The sequence below is a fragment of the Fringilla coelebs genome, assembly GCF_963513975.1.
Source record: "Fringilla coelebs genome assembly, chromosome: 24".
NCBI classification, from domain to species: domain Eukaryota; kingdom Metazoa; phylum Chordata; class Aves; order Passeriformes; family Fringillidae; genus Fringilla; species Fringilla coelebs.
Window position 1 is genome coordinate 5,302,599 of NC_140050.1, and position 19,177 is coordinate 5,321,775.

The following is a 19,177-nucleotide window of genomic DNA, read 5'->3' on the forward strand; positions in this document are numbered from 1 at the left end:
AGACCCAGTCCCAGCACCGACACCGAGCCCACGGAAGGTCAGAGCCGGGAGCATCCCACAAGTGGGAGCCCAGAACCCCCCATCCCACTCAGGCCCGCACGTGGGGCCTTCAGAGGGATGGAGTTTGTCATCCCTGGACAGATGGACACCCCCAAACAGGGTGAACTCCTCAGAGGGCAGGAGTTCCTCCCTGGTTTCACGGAGTGGGACTCAGCCCCAGCCCCCCCACTCTGTAAACAGCCCCGAAACCCTCTCAAAACCCCACAAGTGCCGGGGTCCCTCTGCCCCCTGTGACCCCGCAGGGCAGCCGGGGTGCCCCGGCCCCGGCCTCGCGCCTGGGTGCGCGTTGGGCTTTTCCTGTTTCAGGCTGCTCGATGAGGAAACGAGGCGGCGTCAAACGCGCCCTCCTGCCACTGCTCCCCGCAAATGCGACCGTGAGGAACCGGCACGGCGGCCGGCCCGAGCGAGGGGCTGAGGGCAGCGGCTCGGCCCCCCGGGAACAATGTTCTCCCGGAAGAAGCGGGAGCTGATAAAAACCCCCTCCATCTCCAAGAAGAGCCGGGCGGGAAGCCCCGTCCCGCAGACCCTGTCGGTGAGTGTCTCCCCCGTATCCCTGGCACGATGGGGGCTGTAGGGGCACCACGGAACTGCTGGGTAGAGCCACAGCTTGGCAGTGGGGCCCTGGATACGTCCAGGAGGTCTGTGAAGAGGAGGGAAACGAGAAAACCCTACTCGCGGGGCTGGTGGGAGGGAATTTTGCCCCTGATGAAGGGGACGGAGGAGCCGCCGAGGGAGGCGGGAGGGCAGGAAGGGACAGGGAGGAAATGGGGGGGCTCCCGCCGAGGCTTTGGGAAGGACAGACAGACTCACAGACCTCCCTGGGGACCGGGATGTGAGCGGCGAAACCGCAGGTTCGGCCAGCCCCGGTGCCTCGGCTCTGCCAGATATTTATTTATCGCCGTGTGAAACCCCCCCCCCCGAAGGGTGCCGGAGGGGCCAGGAGGAAACGCTGCCCGGCGGGGCTCCCCGGAGCACCCCGCACTGCCCGCCCCGCGCCTGCGCCCCAGTCCCGGTGCGTGAAGCGACACCGGGCTGGCACAATGCGGACGGCGACCCGGAGCCCACCAGCGGCTCCTTAGCAGGGGACACCCGACCCCATCCCCGTCCCCATCCCCGGGAGAGGGGCCTATGGGTGGCAGCCAGCGGGATGCTCGGTCGGGCTGCGGGCAAGAAAAGCTACAGCCCCTCGGCGGCGGCGGGCAGAGCCCACCACCCCCAGCGCTCCGTGGACTCGCTGCCCCGCACGCCCGCCGTGAGGCTGACGGTACGGCCGGGGGCACCCCGGGGTGCTGGAGGGAGGGACGGGAGGCGCCGGGGCCTCTGCAACCTGGGAGGATCGGGAGAAGGCTGGGGTGGCCCCCCAGGCGTTTTGGGGCGGATGTCTTTCTGGTCTGGCCCCCGTGGGGATGGGCTCCCCCGTTCGCCCTCGCCCGCGGAAGCCTCGTGCTCTCGGCGCTCTGTCTGCTCCGCCGGTGCAAAAACCGCTTCCTCCCAGGGATGCGCGTTCGTGTCAAACCGGGTGCCGGGGGTCACCGGTGGGAGCTGCAGGGTCCCCTCCCCATGCCCAAGGACCCTCACTGGATGTGTGGCTCTCAAGCCATGAGAGCTCTGAACAGTGCAATTTCACCCCTAGAAATTTGGGGCTTCCTCCATCTGTAAAACACCTGCAAAGCCCAAACAATGGCCTGGGAGGTGTCTCTGTCTCTGCCTCATTCCCCAGCATGGCAACAGCTGAAAAAGAGGAAGAGTTATGTGGCTGGATCCTGCTGCCATGTTGCTCTTTTGGGGTCCCCAACCCCCTGGGATGGGCAGCTCCATCACGGTGGGTGATGGGGTGGACAAGCAGTGTCACCCACACCGTCACAGTGCGCATCTCATGACAAACACGGACCCAGGGGAGCTGGCAGGGACTGATGGGGGCGGCCAGGCGAGTGCCCAGACCCTGCCCACTCTCCCATGAGATCCCTGCCTGGGGAAACTGAGGCACGATACAGCTGCAGGGTCTGGCACCAGTCCCCCAAGGCAACAGCTTGTTCTCCAAGATGCTGCTGTGGTTTGCTTCCCTCTCTGGGCTCCCTGCCATGCTGTGTCCTCACACTCATCCCTGCTCCTCAGGAGCTCTCCCGCAAGGATTGCCTGGAGGCAGCGGGCTCCAGCGCGGCGGAGCTGCCCGCGGGCAGTGCCAAGCTCAGCAGCAGCCCCAGCGCCGTGGGCACCCTGAAGCGCCCCACCAGCCTGAGCCGTCATGCCAGCGCCGCCGGCTTCCCCCTGCCCACGGCCCCCCGCGCCGTGCCCAAGGGCCACAAGACCCCCATGTGCTACAGCCCCATGGAGGGCGGGGACGGTCCCTTCATCGACCCCGAGGACATCTCCCAGCTGCTGGCAGACGTGGCCCGCTTCGCCGATGCCCTGGAGAAGCTGCGGGACGTGGTGCTGCGCGATGGTGAGTGCCCACCCCGCATCTCAGCACCCTGGCACACACCCACCCGGGGGTGAGGGGTCTCTGTCTGGGCCAGAAGGCAGCGGGACCCCCGGGGGAGCGTGCAGCCGCTCTCAGAAGTGGTGGGTGAGTAGCTCGGAGCCAGGATAACGCGGTTTCCTGCCCGAGCTATTTTCACCCGCCCGTTTTCCTGTTTACACTGAGGTGGTGCCAGCCGCCTGCCAGGGCCCCCCGGCCCCCACGGGGTGCCGGGCACGGCTCCCCAGCCCACCAGGGCGGCCAGCAGGAGGGGCTGGGTGGTCTGCAGGCTCTCCTTGCTTGAGGGGACACAAGGAATATATCAGTCCCTTGGTCTCGGGGCATATGACACCACATTGTCAGTGCTGGTTTTGCAGAAATCCCTTTCCAGCCCTGAGCTGGAGGCTGGGATGGGAAGGGGTCTTTGCCTGGCTGGGCAGTGGGTGATGATCCCCCATCCCAGCACTTCCCTGAGGGAGGTTCCTCCTGTCCTAACAAGCACTAGACCTGCACTGGGGGGTCCTGGCCAGACCCCTGGGCTGGCAACTGGAGCCCACAGAAGGGAGGGTGCTGGGGGCAACCTGTGGGATGCAGCAAGCCTGGCTGCACCAGACTGATCCCTCCTGGCTGGGAGCGTCCATCCGGCAGGAGGGAGGGAAGGAAATGGAGGAAATTCCCAAACTGCTTTCAAGGGGAAAAGTTACTATGGAGGAAAAAATGCTTCAAAGGTCAGCCCAAAGCCTGGCCAATACCAGGCTGGGCATTGGGAGACACACGGCCACACTGTGGGGAGGTGCTGGACAAGCAGGATGTGGGGAGGTGCTGGACAAGCAGGATGTGGCTGTGCCAGTCCTGGGAAGCCCTGAGGCCAGGGGGATTTGCTGCATAGTCTGGGAGATGGCAGGTCCCTGCCTTGGACATGGCTGGGAGGTAAACACCCCCAGGACAGGGATGCAGAGCAGGGACACAGGGCAGGGACACAGGGCAGGGACGTGGCACAAGGATGCAGCACCTCAGCCCCCCTCTCTTGCAGACCCCAAGGAGCCACAGCGGCCGCTGGCCCACGAGTGCCTGGGTGAAACCCTCCGCATCCTGCGCCAGGTCATCAACAAGTACCCACTGCTCAACACCCTGGAGACCCTGACGGCCGCTGGGACCCTCATCTCCAAAGTCAAGGGTGAGACAGTGGTGCTGGGAGCTCTGTCCCACTCCCCTCCTGCCCCACAGTGGGATGGGAGGGAATTGGGGAGCCCATGAAGGAGTTACGGGGAGTGGAGGTGCCCCGTGGACTGGACTGGTGGAGAGGGAAGAAGCTTTGCCTGCCTCTTGGTGTGGTTCAGCTTTAAGGATGATGTAGTGTCAGAAATGACAGATCCTGCCTGGGGGTTTCCAGGCACGGCCGCAGGAAAAACACTGAAATAATCAGATCCTGCTCCTGGCAGCCTCTTGTGTTTATGGAGCGGGGTCTGGGAGGTCAGATTCCAGCTGGGCACCCCCTCCTGCTGCTGTCACCCACGGGGAGGGGGTGGCTGCACTCACCACAGGCACAGCACAACCTTCTGAGTCAGCCGTGGCTTCCTGGACACCCAACAGCAACCCCAGGGGACCAGACAGCAGGAGGGCTGCCAGGAGGCTGGTTCCACATAGGGATGGGAGGGAATGGGCTTGGAGCAGACCCCTCCCCACCCCAAGGAGCTGACCCAGGGTCTGCCCAGCAGCCCTGGTTGCTGGTGTCCCGTGGTATGGGAGCCTGCCAAGCGCTCTTGGCTCCAGTTCCTGCTGCTGGTGGTGGTTCCTCATTTGACTGCGGGCAAGAGCCCTCCTGAAGGGCTCTTCATCCTGCTTGGAGAGGGGTCTGGAGGAGCCATGAGGCAGGGCAGGCAGTGGAACAGGTCCAGCAGCACTTTTCCAGCAGCCCTGAGTAACGGGAATAAACAGAAACATGAGCCAAGAGATGCTGTCAGGGACGTCAGTCCTGGGAAGAAGGAGGGGGAAACAAACTACTGTGCTGGAAAAATCCATTGTCCATAGGGATGATCCTTCCCTCTGCTCCCTTGATTCACCCCAGCCCTTTCCCCAGCCCCAAAACTCTCCCTGATACCAGCATGAACTGGCAGGTCTTCTGCTGAGACAGGGACGGGTGCTTGTGGCAACAGGGCTGTCACATTTCCTCACCTCCAGGTTTCCACTATGAATCCGACAATGAGGCAGACAAGAGGGAGTTCGAGAAGGCTGTGGAGACCATCGCTGTGTCCTTCAGCAGCACGTAAGGGAGGTTGGGCAGGGAGCAGCCCTGGAGCAGCCCTGGAGCAGCCAGGGGGTGTTTGGGAGTCTGGGAGTTTGTGTAAGGGAGTTTGGGCAGCCAGCCCGTGTCACTGTGCTGAATCCAGCCATGCTCCTGTCCCCACAGGGTGTCTGAGTTCCTCATGGGGGAGGTGGACAGCAACACCATCCTCTCCATTCCACCCAGTGACCAGAACCAGGTGAGTGATGCCCAGAGACCTGGATGCTCCTGCCACGTGGGGCTCGGGCTCACACAGGGCTCTGGCTGCTCCCCTCGGCTCTGGTGTGAGCCCAGAGCAGGGTGCTGCTCCAGGGACAGTTCTGTTAGCCCCTGGGCACAGCCTGGGCACAGCTGGCTTCCAGCAGTGGCAAAAAGGCTCCAGTAGCTCAGGCTTCCATCCACCTGGCCAGCCCCTCCAGCTGCTCCCCATCCTCTTGGCTGACCAGTCCCTCTTCTTTCCCAATTCCCAAAGACTATGGAGAGCCTCTATGGGGGCATTCCTGGGCCTAGAGGAGATGGAGTGCCCTCAGGCACGGACAGCTGTGACACAGGTAAGCAGGATGGGGCTGGGTGTAGGGTTTGGGGTCTGTGCAGGAACCAGCACCTTCCCCATCATCGCTGCTGCCCTGAGTCACTCCCCAGCTGGGGAAAGGCAGCAGAGCTGGTGGCAGCGGGGCTGGCACAGAGCTGGGGGTGTTTGCACTGGAAGCTCACAGAGTGTTTGTCCCTCCACAGCCCGTCCTCCTGCTGAAGAAGTGGATGTGATGCTGCAGCGCTGTGAGGGGGGCGTGGAAGCTGCCCTCCAGTATGCCAAAACCGTCTCCAAGCACATGAAGGACCTGACGGGATACATGGAGAAAAGGGGCGTACTGGGTGAGTGGGGGGACAGCACTTCTGGAGCAGGTCTGAGCCACAGGACAGGTTGAGGTCCCTCCTGGAGGAGGCTGATGCTGCCAGGGCAGTGGGAACCTCACTCCTCAATTCCTGACTGATTTTTCAAGAGAAGATCGGGTTCCACCAGGGAAATCCCAGTGTCTCATGTGTCATTTCACTTATAACCTTTTCCTTCCAGAGATAGAGTTTGCCAGAGGGCTCCAGAAGCTGGCAAACAGCTACAAGCAAACCATCAGTCAGGAGGTAAGTCTCCAAGTCCCTGAAGCCCCCAGTGCCAGGCAGGATTGGGAACCAGCAGCCCTGGAGAGCCCATTCCATGTGCACCAGCTCAGGGGGACATGGGGTCAGCTCTTTGGAGCCCTGCCTGGAGAAATTCAGGATGGGGCTTTTGCCAGCAGTCACCAGCCTTACCTTGCCTCTGGCTCTTCCTCCCTGAGGGATGCATCTCCTTGGGCTCATGCTGGGTGCTGGGGCTCAGGGAAATGTGTTTTTCTTCTCCCCAGACCAGCATGCCTTTCCAGTCCATCTATCTGCTGGCCCTGGAACAGGACATGGAGTATGGGGCCTCAATTTTGCAGACAGCCACCACCTTGCAGCAACAAACCTTCCTTCAGGTGAGGGACAGAAGGTCCTTCCTGGGGCTGGAGGTCCTGCTGTTGCAGAGGTGGCTCTTCCTTAGCTCAGTCCAGAGGGAACCTGCATCCAGGATTTCCGAGGCTGTAGATTTTCAAAATCTACACAAACCAGTGCCTGTGACCTGTCCTGGGAGTGACAGTGACACTTCTCCATGCAAAGTCTTGGCGAGGGCAGAACGGGAGTGCTCAGCTCAGGTCATCATGGGGCTGTTCCTCCCTCCCTCCCCACGCAGCCCCTGGTGGCGAGACGCACGGAACATGAGAAACGCAGGAAGGAGATCAAGGAGCAGTGGCACCGGGCACAGAGGAAACTGGTGAGTGACACTGGGTTTGTGTTCCCAATCCCAGCCTGGAGCAACCTCCTCTGAGGGCACTGGGCACCCTGCCCCTCTCCTGCAGTGTTGGGTGGCCTCTGCTGTGCTGGGGGAGCCTGGTAGAAGCTGGTGACCCCCTTGCTGGGCTCCATCCTCACCCCGGCTCTCCCTGGCAGCAAGAGGCAGAGGGGAACCTGCGCAAGGCCAAGCAGACGTACATGCAGCGCAGCGAGGAGCACGACAAGGCCAAGTACATGGCGGTGAAAGCAGAGGAGGAGCAGCAAAACACGACCAGCAGCATCACCACCAAAACCCTGGACAAGAAGAGGCGGCTGGAAGAGGAAGCCAAGAACAAGGTAGGAGGGTGACAGCTCTGGAGGGGCCTCCTTGCTCCTGCTGTCCCCTGAGCCACGTGGGGTGAAGTGACCCCCAGGAATGGCTGGATGGACAGGGTCCAAGGGGCTGTCCTTATTCTCCTCACCTCTGAGCTGTTCCCATCCCTTGCTCTCCCAACTCCCAGGCAGAAGAGGCCATGGCCACGTATCGCACCTGCGTGGCCGATGCAAACACGCAGAAGCAGGAGCTGGAGGACACCAAGGTGACCTCGCTGCGGCAGATCCATGAACTGATCAAACAGACTGACCAGGTCATCAAGTCGGTGAGTGGGGCTGGGCTGGGGTGTGCCCAGGGCAGGAGGTGCTCTGGAGAGCTCAGAGCTGCCTTCCAGCAGAGCTGCCCCTATTCCAGAGGGCGTCTGGGTGGATGCAGAGCTCCCCATCTCCTCATACTCAGAAAAGCTCTGCTTTGTCCTCCTGATTTCCCACCTAACCCGCAGCTCCTCACCTGCCAGCCCACCAAGCTCATATCTGCCCCCCTCCACATCACTTTTAGGCCACCATCTCCTTCTACCAGCTCATGCACATGCAGACAGCGCCGCTGCCAGTGAATTTCCAGACCCTGTGTGAGAGCAGCAAGCTCTACGACCCGGGCCAGCAGTACGCGTCCCACGTGCGGCAGCTGCAGCGCGGCGACGAGCCCGACGTGCAGTACGACTTCGAGCCCTACGTGTCCCACAACGCCTGGTAAGGGAGGACAGGGTTCATTCCTGGCTGTGTTCCCTTCGTTATCTGCTGCCACCCACGCTCTCCTGCAGGAGGCAGGATGCTTTCAGCATTCCTGAAGGCGGCTGGGAATGCTGGACCAGCTGGGGATTGCTCTCTTACCCTTCAGTTCAGCCTAGATGAGACAGGCTGTTGAGTATTTAAGAGACTGTGATTCCCTAGACTGGTGGATGGCAGCCATGGATAAAGTCTCCAAGTGTCCTTCCTTCCCATCCACATTCCCTTTTCCCCTCCAGGTCTCCCTTTATTCAGCCACAGAAGGGCAGCTTCAATGCCAGTGAGTTCTCCACTAGTGCAGAGGGGGCTGGGGCTGCCTCGGAGGGAGCAGCAGGAGCCAAGGAGTCACCAAGTGGGGCTGGAGCAGCCGAGCGAAGAGGTGAGTCTGGAGCCCCAGAGCTCTGCATCCCCTCTCCCATGGCCCGCCAGGCAGGAGCAGAGTGGGACCCCCAGGGTACGAGGGGCTTTGCTGGCAGCAGCAGGAGGGGCTGGGAGACTCCTCCTGAAGGACACTAGATCAGATCTGTGGCATTTTGCTCCCTAAGAAACCACTGCCCATCTTCCCATCTCCCTTTTCTTTGCTGTGTGTCACTGGAAGCACCAAACCCCACCAGCAGCTTCCCCCAGTCATCCCAGTTTCTCCCAGCATCCAGGCTGTTCTCCAGCCGTTCCCTCCCGAGCACAGACAGCCATCCCAAGGGACTGTGTGTTCTCTCTGCAGGTGGGAGGGGACACCAGGTGCATAAATCCTGGCCAACCACTGTCACTGATGCTGACAGCAGCCTGGATTCCAATGCAGGTAGATATGGGAACAGCCCAGGAGCCCCTCCCAGCACAACCAGTCTAAACCCAGATCTTCCCAGTTAGGCAGGACCGTCCCCTGTTTTACCTGCCCTGTGAGAACACGGCTGTAAATGGCCATGCTGATCCCAGTCTCCAATGGGATAGGGTGGGATTTGATGGGATGGGGTGAGCTCTCTGAAGAGAAGCAGCTTTGCAGGTGATTCACCGCTCTGTGGGTTTTCCTTGGCCAGGTGAATTCAGGCACAAGCTCCAGCGGCTCTCATCCAACGGCACCGCGTCCTCCGGTGAGGAGCTGGAGGAGAAGGACGGGACCACCACTCCCTTTGAGCAGAGTAGGTGACAGCTGGGAGGTGACACTGCTGCTGCCACACCCCCCACCAGGGCAGAGCTCCCCACAGGCTGCTTTTCCCAAATTCAGCAGTTCTGCAGGCAAACCCAGCAGTTGCTGGAGATTCCTGCTGGCATCCCCAGCAGCCCTGCCTGTGCTGAGGGATGAGCCCTGCTCTGACCAGTGACAGCCCTGCTCAAGCTGTACCTACATTTCCACTTCCCTAGGTATCAATGGGATCACCCCAGAGCTGGCAGCTCCCACAGGGCCCTTCAGGAATGTTGGCTTGTCCAAGGCTGCCCAGACCCATCGGCTGAGGAAGCTCCGTGCCCCTTCCAAGTGTCGGGAGTGCAACAGCTATGTGTACTTCCAGGGAGCCGAGTGTGAGGAAGTGAGTTGGGACAGCTGGGGTTGGAACCCAGCTCTGTCCATGCTCAGGAGGACATTTCTCCTCTGGGGAGGGTTCCAGGTGGAAAATGGTGCTTTCCTTTGGTGCTGCAGCATCCCCAAGGCATTTTTCCTGTCTCTCGGTGTGCTCTGAGCAGTGCCTGGTGCCTCTGTGGCTGCCCCCCACCTCCACGTGCTCCCCTTTGTCTTCCAGTGCTACCTGGCCTGCCACAAGAAGTGCCTGGAGACCTTGGCCATCCAGTGTGGGCACAAGAAGCTCCAAGGGAAGCTGCAGCTCTTCGGGCAGGACTTCACGAAGGCGTCTCAGGGCAGCTCGGATGGGATCCCCTTCATCATCAAGAAATGCATTTCAGAGATTGAGAAGCGGGCCTTGAAAACAAAGGTGAGTGACCCTCCCTGCTCCTCCTCCTCCTCAGCTGGCTGAGCCACAGGGCCTTGGAAGGATCCTCTGGAAAACCAACAGGCTCGATTTCAGATTTCCACAGGGCAGGGAGCCAGGGATGAGCTTGGCCCAGATGCCCCAAACTCTGCTTTTGGAAAATCACCCCTCCTGCCTCCTGCTTTCCTATGAAGCAGGAATGAGTGAGCTGGAAGGAGATAATCCAAAATGACTTCCCAAAGGGATTTCCCACTCCAAAAGGAGAGGGTGGGAGCACACATGAAGAGGAACCTCTCCCCTCACTTCAGCTGCACTTTTTCACAGGGCATCTACCGAGTTAACGGTGTCAAGACACGTGTGGAGAAGCTTTGCCAGGCCTTTGAGAACGGGAAGGAGCTGGTGGAGCTGTCCCAGGCCTCCCCTCATGACATCAGCAACGTCCTGAAGCTCTACCTGAGACAGGTGAGGTGCTGAGGCCCCATGGTGGGAGAGGGAGGGGAGAGGAACCAACCTGGCAGGAGGAATTCTGCACAAATTGGGCTCAGGGTGGCTTGGGAGGGAGTTGGGAGATGGGGCCACAGTGATCCCCCCCCAGCTCATCCCACACGACGTCACTGCGGTCACAGCCACAGAGCAGAGACGTGCCCAAGCACTGAACAAGGAACACTCCACCCCCTCCAATTGGGGAACTGGCTACCCAAAAAGGGAAGGGCCAGCAAAGGTCACCCTGCAGGGGCTGAATCACGTCCCCATGGGGTGGGCTCTGATCCTGGGGTGGGCTTAGTGGGGTCTCTGAGCTCACCTTGAAGTTGGCTCAGCAGGGTTCCTGCCCCTGGTGTCACCCCTGGGTGGGTTCAGTGGGGTCTCTGCCCCTTGGGTCATTTTGGAGTGGGCTCAGTGGGGTCTCTGCCCTTTGGGTCACCCCTGGGTGGGTTCAGTGGGGTCTCTGCCCCTTGGGTCATTTTGGAGTGGGCTCAGTGGGGTCTCTCCCCCTGGCATCACCCCAGGGTGGGCTCATCAGGGTCTCTGCTTCTGAGATCACCTTGGAGTGGGCTCAGTGGGGTCTCTCCCCCTGCCATCACCCTGGGGTGGGCTCAGTGGGGTCTCTGCCCCTTGGGTCACTTTGGGGTGGGCTCAGTGGGGTCTCTGCCCCTCGGGCCACCCCAGTGTGTGCTCAGCCCCAGCATCCCCCACCCTGTAGGCAAACTGTTGTTTTAAACATCACCCACATCCTCCAGCAGCCACCACCGCATGCTCAGCGGAAGCTGCTTCTCCCTTGCAGGCACCCCTGCGTTAACCCTTTGTGCTGCCTTTTTCTGTAACCTCCCCTCCCCAAGGGCAGCTCTGTGTTACCTCCCTTGTCCAAGGCTTCTCCAAAGAGAAGTGGAGTGGAAAGAGGGGGGAAATCAGTGCTGAGCCCCAGACTGAGCCCTTGCTGCAGAGAAATTGGCTCAGTCCTTCTACAAAGGAAATAAAAAGGGGTTGATGGAAGGAGCCTGCTCTGCTGTGAGGCAGCCTGTCCCCACAACATCCGTTTTAGGGTCACACTGAAAACATCCCCAGCCACGTGGAACACCCAGCAGTCAACCAGCTGCTTCTGCTTTACACAAACGTCAAAGCAGACTTGCCCCTGCTGCAGCTTCACCTCTGCTGCAGGGTGTGCCCTGCACATCCTGTGCCCTTCACATCTTGCTTCCCCGACCCAAAACAACCAACCCATCCCTGTCCTCTTCCCAGCCATCCCTTTTCCACAGGGGAACCTCCAGCTGGGCCCACCCCAGCCAGGGGTTTTCCAGGAAAAAAAGGGAATCCCTGCACCATCCCACTGCTTTTGGCTTGAACTTCACAAGTGCTCCTTGGCCAGGGCTCACGAGGCTCAACTGACACGCTCCAGGAGATGGATAAATAAATATCACCTGTGGGTAGAGGTTTGCAGCACTGCAGGTCACAGACTCATGGAATTCTGAAATCGATGTTAAACGTGGTCTAAGCTCTCTTCAAGCTGGCCTCGAGCACTTCCAGGGATGTTTCCTCACTGTAGAAATGCCCCTTGTGTTGCCAGCTCAGCAGCTCTGCACAGGTCCAGATCCTATGGAGATGGGAGCTGCTCCCAGGACCAGGATCATCTTTTCTCTTCTTTCTTTTTCTTTTCTCTTTTCTTTTCTTTTCTTTTCTTTTCTTTTCTTTTCTTTTCTTTTCTTTTCTTTTCTTTTCTTTTCTTTTCTTTTCTTTTCTTTTCTTTTCTTTTCTTTTCTTTTCTTTTCTTTTCTTTTCTTTTCTTTTCTTTTCTTTTCTTTTCTTTTCTTTTCCCCTTCTCTCTTCTCTTCTCTTCTCTTCTCTTCTCTTCTCTTCTCTTCTCTTCTCTTCTCTTCTCTTCTCTTCTCTTCTCTTCTCTTCTCTTCTCTTCTCTCTTCTCTCTTCTCTCTTCTCTCTTCTCTCTTCTCTCTTCTCTCTTCTCTCTTCTCTCTTCTCTCTTCTCTCTTCTCTCTCTCTTCTCTCCTCTTTTTCTCTCCTCTCGCCCCTGCAGCTGCCGGAGCCCCTGATGCCCTTCAGGCTGTACAACGAGCTGATGGGGCTGGCCAAGGAGAGCCTGCAGGGGGGTGAGCCCAGGGGCCGCAGCGGGAAGGGCAGCCCTGAGCTGGTGGACAGAGGAGCTGACACCGACCAGGCGGTGCTGAGCCTGGTGCTGAAGCTGAGGGAGCTGCTGAAGGAGCTGCCCCGTGAGAACATGGCCACGCTCCAGTACCTCCTGCAGCACCTGAGGAGGTGAGAGGGGCATGGCCAGAGCCTGTGTGGCTGCTGGGCACCTTCCCTTTGTCCCCTGGGGTGGGGAGGTGTGTGCAGCCTCCTCGCTGGAGTCAGGAGGGAGGTCTGTGGTTGCAGTGGTTCTCTCCTCGTCCTGAGGCTCAGGTGCTCCAGCCTGGCATCTCCCCCAGCCCTGCCCATCCACACCTCTCCCTCCTTGCTCTCACAAGCTGTTCCTCCCCCTCCCACCCAGGATCATGGAAGTGGAACAGGACAACAAGATGACCTCAGGCAACCTGGGCATCGTCTTTGGGCCGACACTGATGCGCCCCAGGCCCACGGATGCCACGATTTCCTTGTCCTCACTGGCGGATTATCCCCACCAAGCTCGGATCATTGAGGCACTCATCATCTTCTACCCCACCATCTTTGAGCATAAAGGCATGGCACCCAGCAGACGTGGCTCAGGTGCCACAGAGGAGGTGGCCAGTGGTGCTGAGCAGGTAGGAACCCCCAGGGAGGGGGGACCCTCAAGGGATGTTCTATGAACCTTCACTGGAGTCAGCTCCCAGGGAGTGATAACTCTCCTTTGTGCCCTCACCACTGTCCCTGTTCCCTCCCAGGCCCATGCAGGCTCCCAGCCTGTGGCTCCTCTTGGCACCAGCCCCTGCCTGGAGCTGCCTTCGGACAAAGGGAATTTGGCTTTCAGTGCTGACTCACTTGCAGGTCAGTGAGAGGCACTGGGGGTTCCCGGTGGGCACAGATCCCTTGGGAGGCACGGGGGGCACACAGACCTACCCCCTGCCGCCCCAGGGACCCCAGGATTGCTGCATGAAGCTCCTGCTGATGCCAGGGTGCTGGGCTAGAGGGTGGCACAGAACTCTCTGTCCCACAGAGTCTGGCGACCGCTCTGTGGACTCTGACTCGGAGCTGGAGGACGGTGGGGAGCAGCGGACGCGCCTGACCAAGCAGAGCAGTGAGACCAGCACGGAAGAGGTTAATTTCTGTGACGAGGGGAGCGAGGGGTTGAGGAGCAGGAGCTGCAGCGTGGGCCAGTCAGATGCAGAGGGCTCTGCTCCCCCTGGGGAGGAGCAAAGCGATGTGGAGGAACATGAGAGCCGCAGCCCCGGCACACCCAAGGATGGCACCAACCAGGCCGGCACCTCTCGGGGCCACAGCAGCCACGAGCTGCAGCCCAGGCTCATCTAAGACTCCCCAGACACTGGGATGGACAAAGGGGCAAATCCCCCAGGCTGGCCAGATGGTGGAAACTGGAATGTGGATGGGTGGAGGGACATGTGGCAGCCCCGGGGGGTTTGGTGTGTCAGCTGCTGACAGGTGAGTCCTGGCTGATTCCTGGCTGGAGCTTTCACACAAAACCCCTGAGCCCCTCAGTGCCCACCTGGAGAAAGGGTCACAGCCTGCTGGGACCCCTGGCTCAGCCAGGGCCATGAGGGGCCTTGCCTGGGAGGGAGCTGATTTTGGGCAAACCCTCCATTTGTTCAGGATTGGGAAGCAACCCAAGGCTTCCCTGTGCCAGGTGTTTTATATTTTTTTTTGTGCTCTGGAATCTCTGAATCTCACACCTGTGAGATTTTTTTTTGTGCTCTGGAATCTCTGAATCTCACACCTTTTGCACCTGTGCTGCAAGATTGAGGTTGGAGGAGTCAAAGGACCTGCTCCTCCCTGATGGCTGAGGCTGGAAGGGAGCCAAGGTTGCCAGGGGTGACATGGGAATAACAAGCACTCAAGATGGGCAGGATGACACCACAGGAACAGATGGAACTGAAAGCAGCTCACTGGACAGGGACACAGCTGGAGCAGTGCTGGGCTTGGGGTGAAGCCTCTGCACCATCTCACCCTGAGCCAGGCTTGGCTTTGGGGCTGTGCCATCTGCCAGGATCTCACGGGATGTCCCTCACTGACACCTGACTAAAGTAGGGTTCAGGATGCATTTCCTGCCCCAAAACTTCAGCACTGAGGCCCAGCTGATGGCATCCTCATTGCTGCTTGGATTGACAGGCATTTGGATTGGTGGGCATTTCCCTCCTTGGCAGGAGACATGCAAGGAGCAGCCACAGGCTGTAAGCAGCCTTCGGGCAGATTTGCCAGGCTGCAGGGTCCTGAGCCCTGCTGAGCTGCCATGGTTTGGTTATACACTCCTTTCATCCCCAAAAAGCTGTACTGCAAGGCCAGCACAAATTCCCTCTGCTCTTGCAACCAGGCAAGGGCCAGGTTCCCATGTGGCAGTGCCTCTTTCTCCTCCTCTGGGCTGTCATGGCCTGCATCCAGCCCCAGCCAGTATAATCTTGAACTTCCTTGCCTTTCCTGTAGACATTTATCAACCCTTCCACATGACTCCACTACCTCTCCTAAGGCACTAAAGTCAAAGTGGTTTCATTATTTTTAAAGCTATGACTATATTCACTTATTTCTCTGTGCTGAGACACAGAGAAATAAGCCAAGTTTTATTTTGGAAATGAGCTAAGAGCCCTCCTTCATTCTCCTGCTTGTGGGAGACAGACCAGGTGGTCAGGGGAGGGTCTTAGGTACTGCAGAACCAGGCACTGGACAGGAGCTTTGAGCCCTCTGAAGTCGATGGAGAACCCATCTCAGTAAAGGTACATAAACCCAGGTTAACTCACAGGTTTGGAACTGAGCCAGGGAAGAGCTGGAGACCTGCAGGATTTGTTGTGCCCTCCAGCTCTTCCACAGATTTGGATTTTTCAGGGGAACAGTTGGATTTTTTCCAGGGCAGCAGCAGGATGTGGGAATGCTGCTGCCATGGCGGTACTGTGTGCGTGTGAAGATGATGAGGGTGAGTGTGAGTGAGAGAAGGAGCTAAAGCTGTGCTTAAGCTTCCCACAGCTCCTTCTTGGTTGTATGGATTCTGTGTTTGTCCTGATGGGCCTGTGCTGCTGCACGATGTATTCTGTGTTCACATAGACAAGCTTCCCAAATAATCCAATAAAACGAGTGTGTTCTGACCCGTGTTTGTCCTGGGGATCAGGGTCTTCCAGGCTCCCCCTGCCACAGGAGGCCAAATCCAAGTGTTTCTGGCACAACAAATGAAGTTTAAAGCCCCCCAGAGTCTTGGGATGGATTCAAATGAGTGCAGCTGGGGGTGATGAGCAACTCTCCATTGCAGTGTCTGAACAGCAGGGTCCCAAACCAGGAGATCAGGGAAGGAAGGAGTTAAGTCTGAACTGCAGCTTCCAAACTGCCCAGGGCAGCCAGTGAAGGCTCTGCAGGGCTCAGCCACAATGCAGAGTGCTGGCAGGAAGAGATTCCAAACAGAATGAAAATTATGGGAACTTGCAGAGTCTTGAGGCTTTGCCACAGGGAGACGCTGAGCAACACTACAGCACTGAGGGTACAAACCTTTATTTCAAACAAGAGCCCAGAAAACAGGGAAGCAAAAGGCTTTCCCACTCGTTTTCTCCCATTGCTTCAGGCCTCCATGGCTGAGTCCTGGATGGGACTGAGGGGTCACCACAAAGTCCAAGCTGGAAGACAAGGAATGAGGCCCAGGGACGGGGCTGCAGAGAGGCAATGTGGCAATTTCCTTGGATTTCCTTGGCCATCTCTGAAGTGCAGGAATCTCCAAGAACCCGTGAACTGCTGGTGGGAGCCACCTAGCTCCTCATACCTGGAAGAGGAGAGATGGGAATCACCTCCTGCCCCTGACCTGATCCTGCTCCACGTCCCTCTGAACACCCCAAATCCCAATGGGCACAGCCTGAGCAGAGGCACAGATGACAGGGGAGCCTTACCCTGCTCTCCCCAACAACTCCCTCCATGAGCCATTTAAAACACTGAGACATTTCCCTGGAAGCAGCTGCTTCACACTGACCTTGGAACATCCCCTGGCACTGCCCAGAGCCCCCCCAGGCAGGGGGTCCCCTCATCCTTACCCACTGTATCACTGCACCAGTCTGTAGGTGATGTACCTGCCCGCCGTCTCGCTGGGCCTGATGATCTTCACTACCTGCAAGGCAGACACAGAGCTCAGGAGAGGAGGAGGAGGAGGAGGAGGAGGGACACTTTTTCTGCTCCAAGAATCATGCCCTCAAGGATCATCCCCTCCCTGCCCTGCCCCAGGGAGCTCAGCCTGCTCCTCTCACCTGGCCACGCTTTATCCCGAAGTACCGAGCCACGGGGTCCCCAGCCTGGATCCTGGGGAGCTGGTTCTCCCTCAGCTTGCTGTGCTGGGAGTCAAGGAGAAGCTCCAGACACACCATGAGCTGCTCATGGAACACAGAAATGATCTGTGGCAGGAGGAGGGGTTTTCAGCCCAGATTCCATCTCACCTGAGCAGGATGGAGGGACACTCAAAGGGACACTCAAAGGGACACTCAAAGGATACTACCGGGCCAGCAGCTCTGTCACCTCCTCCTTTGTCATAACCACGTGCTCTGGCACCAGCTGCAAACACAAGAGAGGCAGAGATGAGGCAGCAGCTGGAGACAGCGTGTTTGGGAGAGGAAAAGGACAACTGTGCCCCTCAGCCCAGCCAGAGACCAGGAGAAGGACTCTGGGAGCAGCAGGAATGCAGCCAGCATGAGGGAGGGCCCAACCTATGTTGTGGTGTTGTGAGGGTCCCCAGGATGAGGTGAGAGATGAGAATTGTCTCAAAGTTCTCAGAAGGCTGATTAAGTATTATATTATATTAATTATATATATTATACTATACTATATTAATTATAACTATAACACAGTACATATTATATCAAGTATAAATATCACATTATACATTACATATTATATAACATATTATATTTAATATATTACATTGTATTATATGTAATGTAATAGATATAATTATATATCACAATAAATGGATATACAATATATACATTTATATAATAAATGTAAATATTATATATCCAATTATTATAGAAAGATATACATATAACATAAATAATATAAATATATACATATAATGCATGCATTATATATAACATAGATATTATATTATATTATATTATATTATATTATATTATATTATATTATATTATATTATATTATATTATATTATATTATATTATATTATATTATATTATATTATATTATATTGATATACTAAAACTATACTAAAGAAAGAGAAAGGAGACATCCAAAGGCTGGACAAGAGTGATCATAAAACCCCGTGACAGACTCAGAGATTCTGACACAGCTGGCTGTGATTGGTCATTAATTAAAAACAATTCCCATTGAATCAATCAGAGATGCACCTGTTGGTAAGCAACCTCCAAACCACATTCCAAGCAATCAGATCATTACTGTTTACATTTCTTTTCTGGGGCTTCTCCAGAGAGAAATCCTGGCAAAGGGATTTTTCATGAAGTACCATGGTGGCAATCCCACCCCTGCTCACCTCATGCTCCGTGATGTTGATGAGAAGCTCCTGCTGCAGGAACTGCTCCAGGATGTACTTGGGAGCCATGTCAACCAGGGACTGGAAGGAAAAATCCCATCAGAGGTGGCTGGGGCAGCCCTGGCAGGGCTCAGAGCTGCTCCTGGACTCACACAGACACAGGCAGGCTGGGAACGAGCCCATGGATCTCCTGGAACAGGGAAACATCTCTTTTTCCCTCCCCCACCTCCTGACTGCTCGTGGGCTCTCAGCTGTGCCACTACCACCAGGACCTGCTGCTCTGTTGAACACAAAAAGAGCCTGTGCTAAGGTACAACAGGCTCTAGCAAAAGCTTTCCTCTGGAGGGAAAATCAGGGCTTTTATTTACCCAGAAACAGACAAAGAAAACTTCCACAGCTCCTGAGGGGGACACAGACCTGCTTGGCCGAGGGGGTCATTCCCTGCTGCACCACGATCAGCGCCCGGGTGATGTTCTCCTCCTGCATGCGCTGGCAGTACATCTTGATCGTCTTGATGCCCACCTTGGGCTCCTCTGAGGAAAGAGCCGCACCCGGGGTCACCGAGAGCACTCTGAACCCCCCTCCCCGGGGGCTCAGCCAGACCCGGGGCTGTGCTCCGAGCCTGCCCTGGAGGCACAGGCGGACTCCGGGTCACCGAGAGCCTCCCCACGCCCTGAACCCCGGAGTCCCGGGATGGAGCGGCCCGGCGCTGCTCACCGGGGAAGAACACGAACATCTGGTCGGTGGGATCATCGTTGTGAGCCACCAGCACGGTCAGGTCGGTGCGACGGGGTCGGCCCTCGCTGGGTTTGTCCCCGAACTGCGCCTTGAACTCCTCCAGCGTCTGGTCCAGCTCGTCCTGGGTCACCAGGTACCCGCGGTCGTGGCACAGCTGCGGGGACAGCACCGGGCTCAGGAACCGGCAGGCGCACCGGCCTCCACGTCCCCCACGTCCACCCTGCGGCCCCGTAGGAACTCCCCACACAGCAGGCTCGCCCTCCCGGTCCCTCCGGTGCCCCGGACCTGCATGATGGTCTTGCGGATCTTCCACAGCCGGTACGTCTCCTCCTCGTCGTCCATCTTGGCCGCTGAGGGCTGCGCGGGCTGCCCGCGCTGCCGCCTGCCCCGCGCGCGCACACAGGCAGCGCCGCAGCGCGCACGGGGGGCCTCAGCCGCGGCGCCTCCTGGGAGATGTGGTCCGCCGCAAGCTGTCCCCCACTGCTGGCTCCGAAGGGAACGGGCATGGCTCTGCTGCTCTTAGGGTGGGGCTCTGGGTGGCTGCGGCTCTGTTCGGAACCCGCGGCCGGTCGGGAGGGAATCGCCGCCCGGGAGGCGCGGCCCGCAGCACCTGTTTCCAACCCCGCCCTTTGGTC

At 58.0% G+C, this 19,177-nt stretch overlaps 2 protein-coding genes across 2 annotated transcripts; one reads left to right on the plus strand and one right to left on the minus strand.

The window, feature by feature from the left end:
* The first annotated feature begins 444 nt into the window (after positions 1-444).
* On the plus strand, positions 445-15,379 carry ARHGAP45 (Rho GTPase activating protein 45). Its single transcript, XM_084221053.1, has 23 exons — positions 445-592; positions 2,176-2,503; positions 3,552-3,695; positions 4,700-4,784; positions 4,929-5,001; positions 5,275-5,353; positions 5,538-5,675; positions 5,875-5,939; positions 6,200-6,310; positions 6,565-6,645; positions 6,822-7,001; positions 7,166-7,303; positions 7,537-7,727; positions 8,003-8,142; positions 8,485-8,562; positions 8,798-8,899; positions 9,123-9,286; positions 9,497-9,685; positions 10,007-10,144; positions 12,210-12,448; positions 12,681-12,930; positions 13,051-13,153; positions 13,323-15,379. Exons 1-23 carry the CDS (start codon positions 503-505, stop codon positions 13,634-13,636), a joined length of 3,420 nt encoding a protein of 1,139 aa, XP_084077179.1. The 5' UTR covers positions 445-502; the 3' UTR covers positions 13,637-15,379.
* Positions 15,380-15,801: 422 nt separating this feature from the next.
* Positions 15,802-18,978, minus strand: POLR2E (RNA polymerase II, I and III subunit E). Its single transcript, XM_084221034.1, has 8 exons — positions 18,828-18,978; positions 18,522-18,696; positions 18,222-18,337; positions 17,805-17,885; positions 16,794-16,852; positions 16,552-16,630; positions 16,342-16,415; positions 15,802-16,076 (listed from the first exon to the last, which is right to left on the minus strand). Exons 1-7 carry the CDS (start codon positions 18,882-18,884, stop codon positions 16,350-16,352), a joined length of 633 nt encoding a protein of 210 aa, XP_084077160.1. The 5' UTR covers positions 18,885-18,978; the 3' UTR covers positions 15,802-16,076; positions 16,342-16,349.
* Between the last annotated feature and the right edge of the window lie 199 nt (positions 18,979-19,177).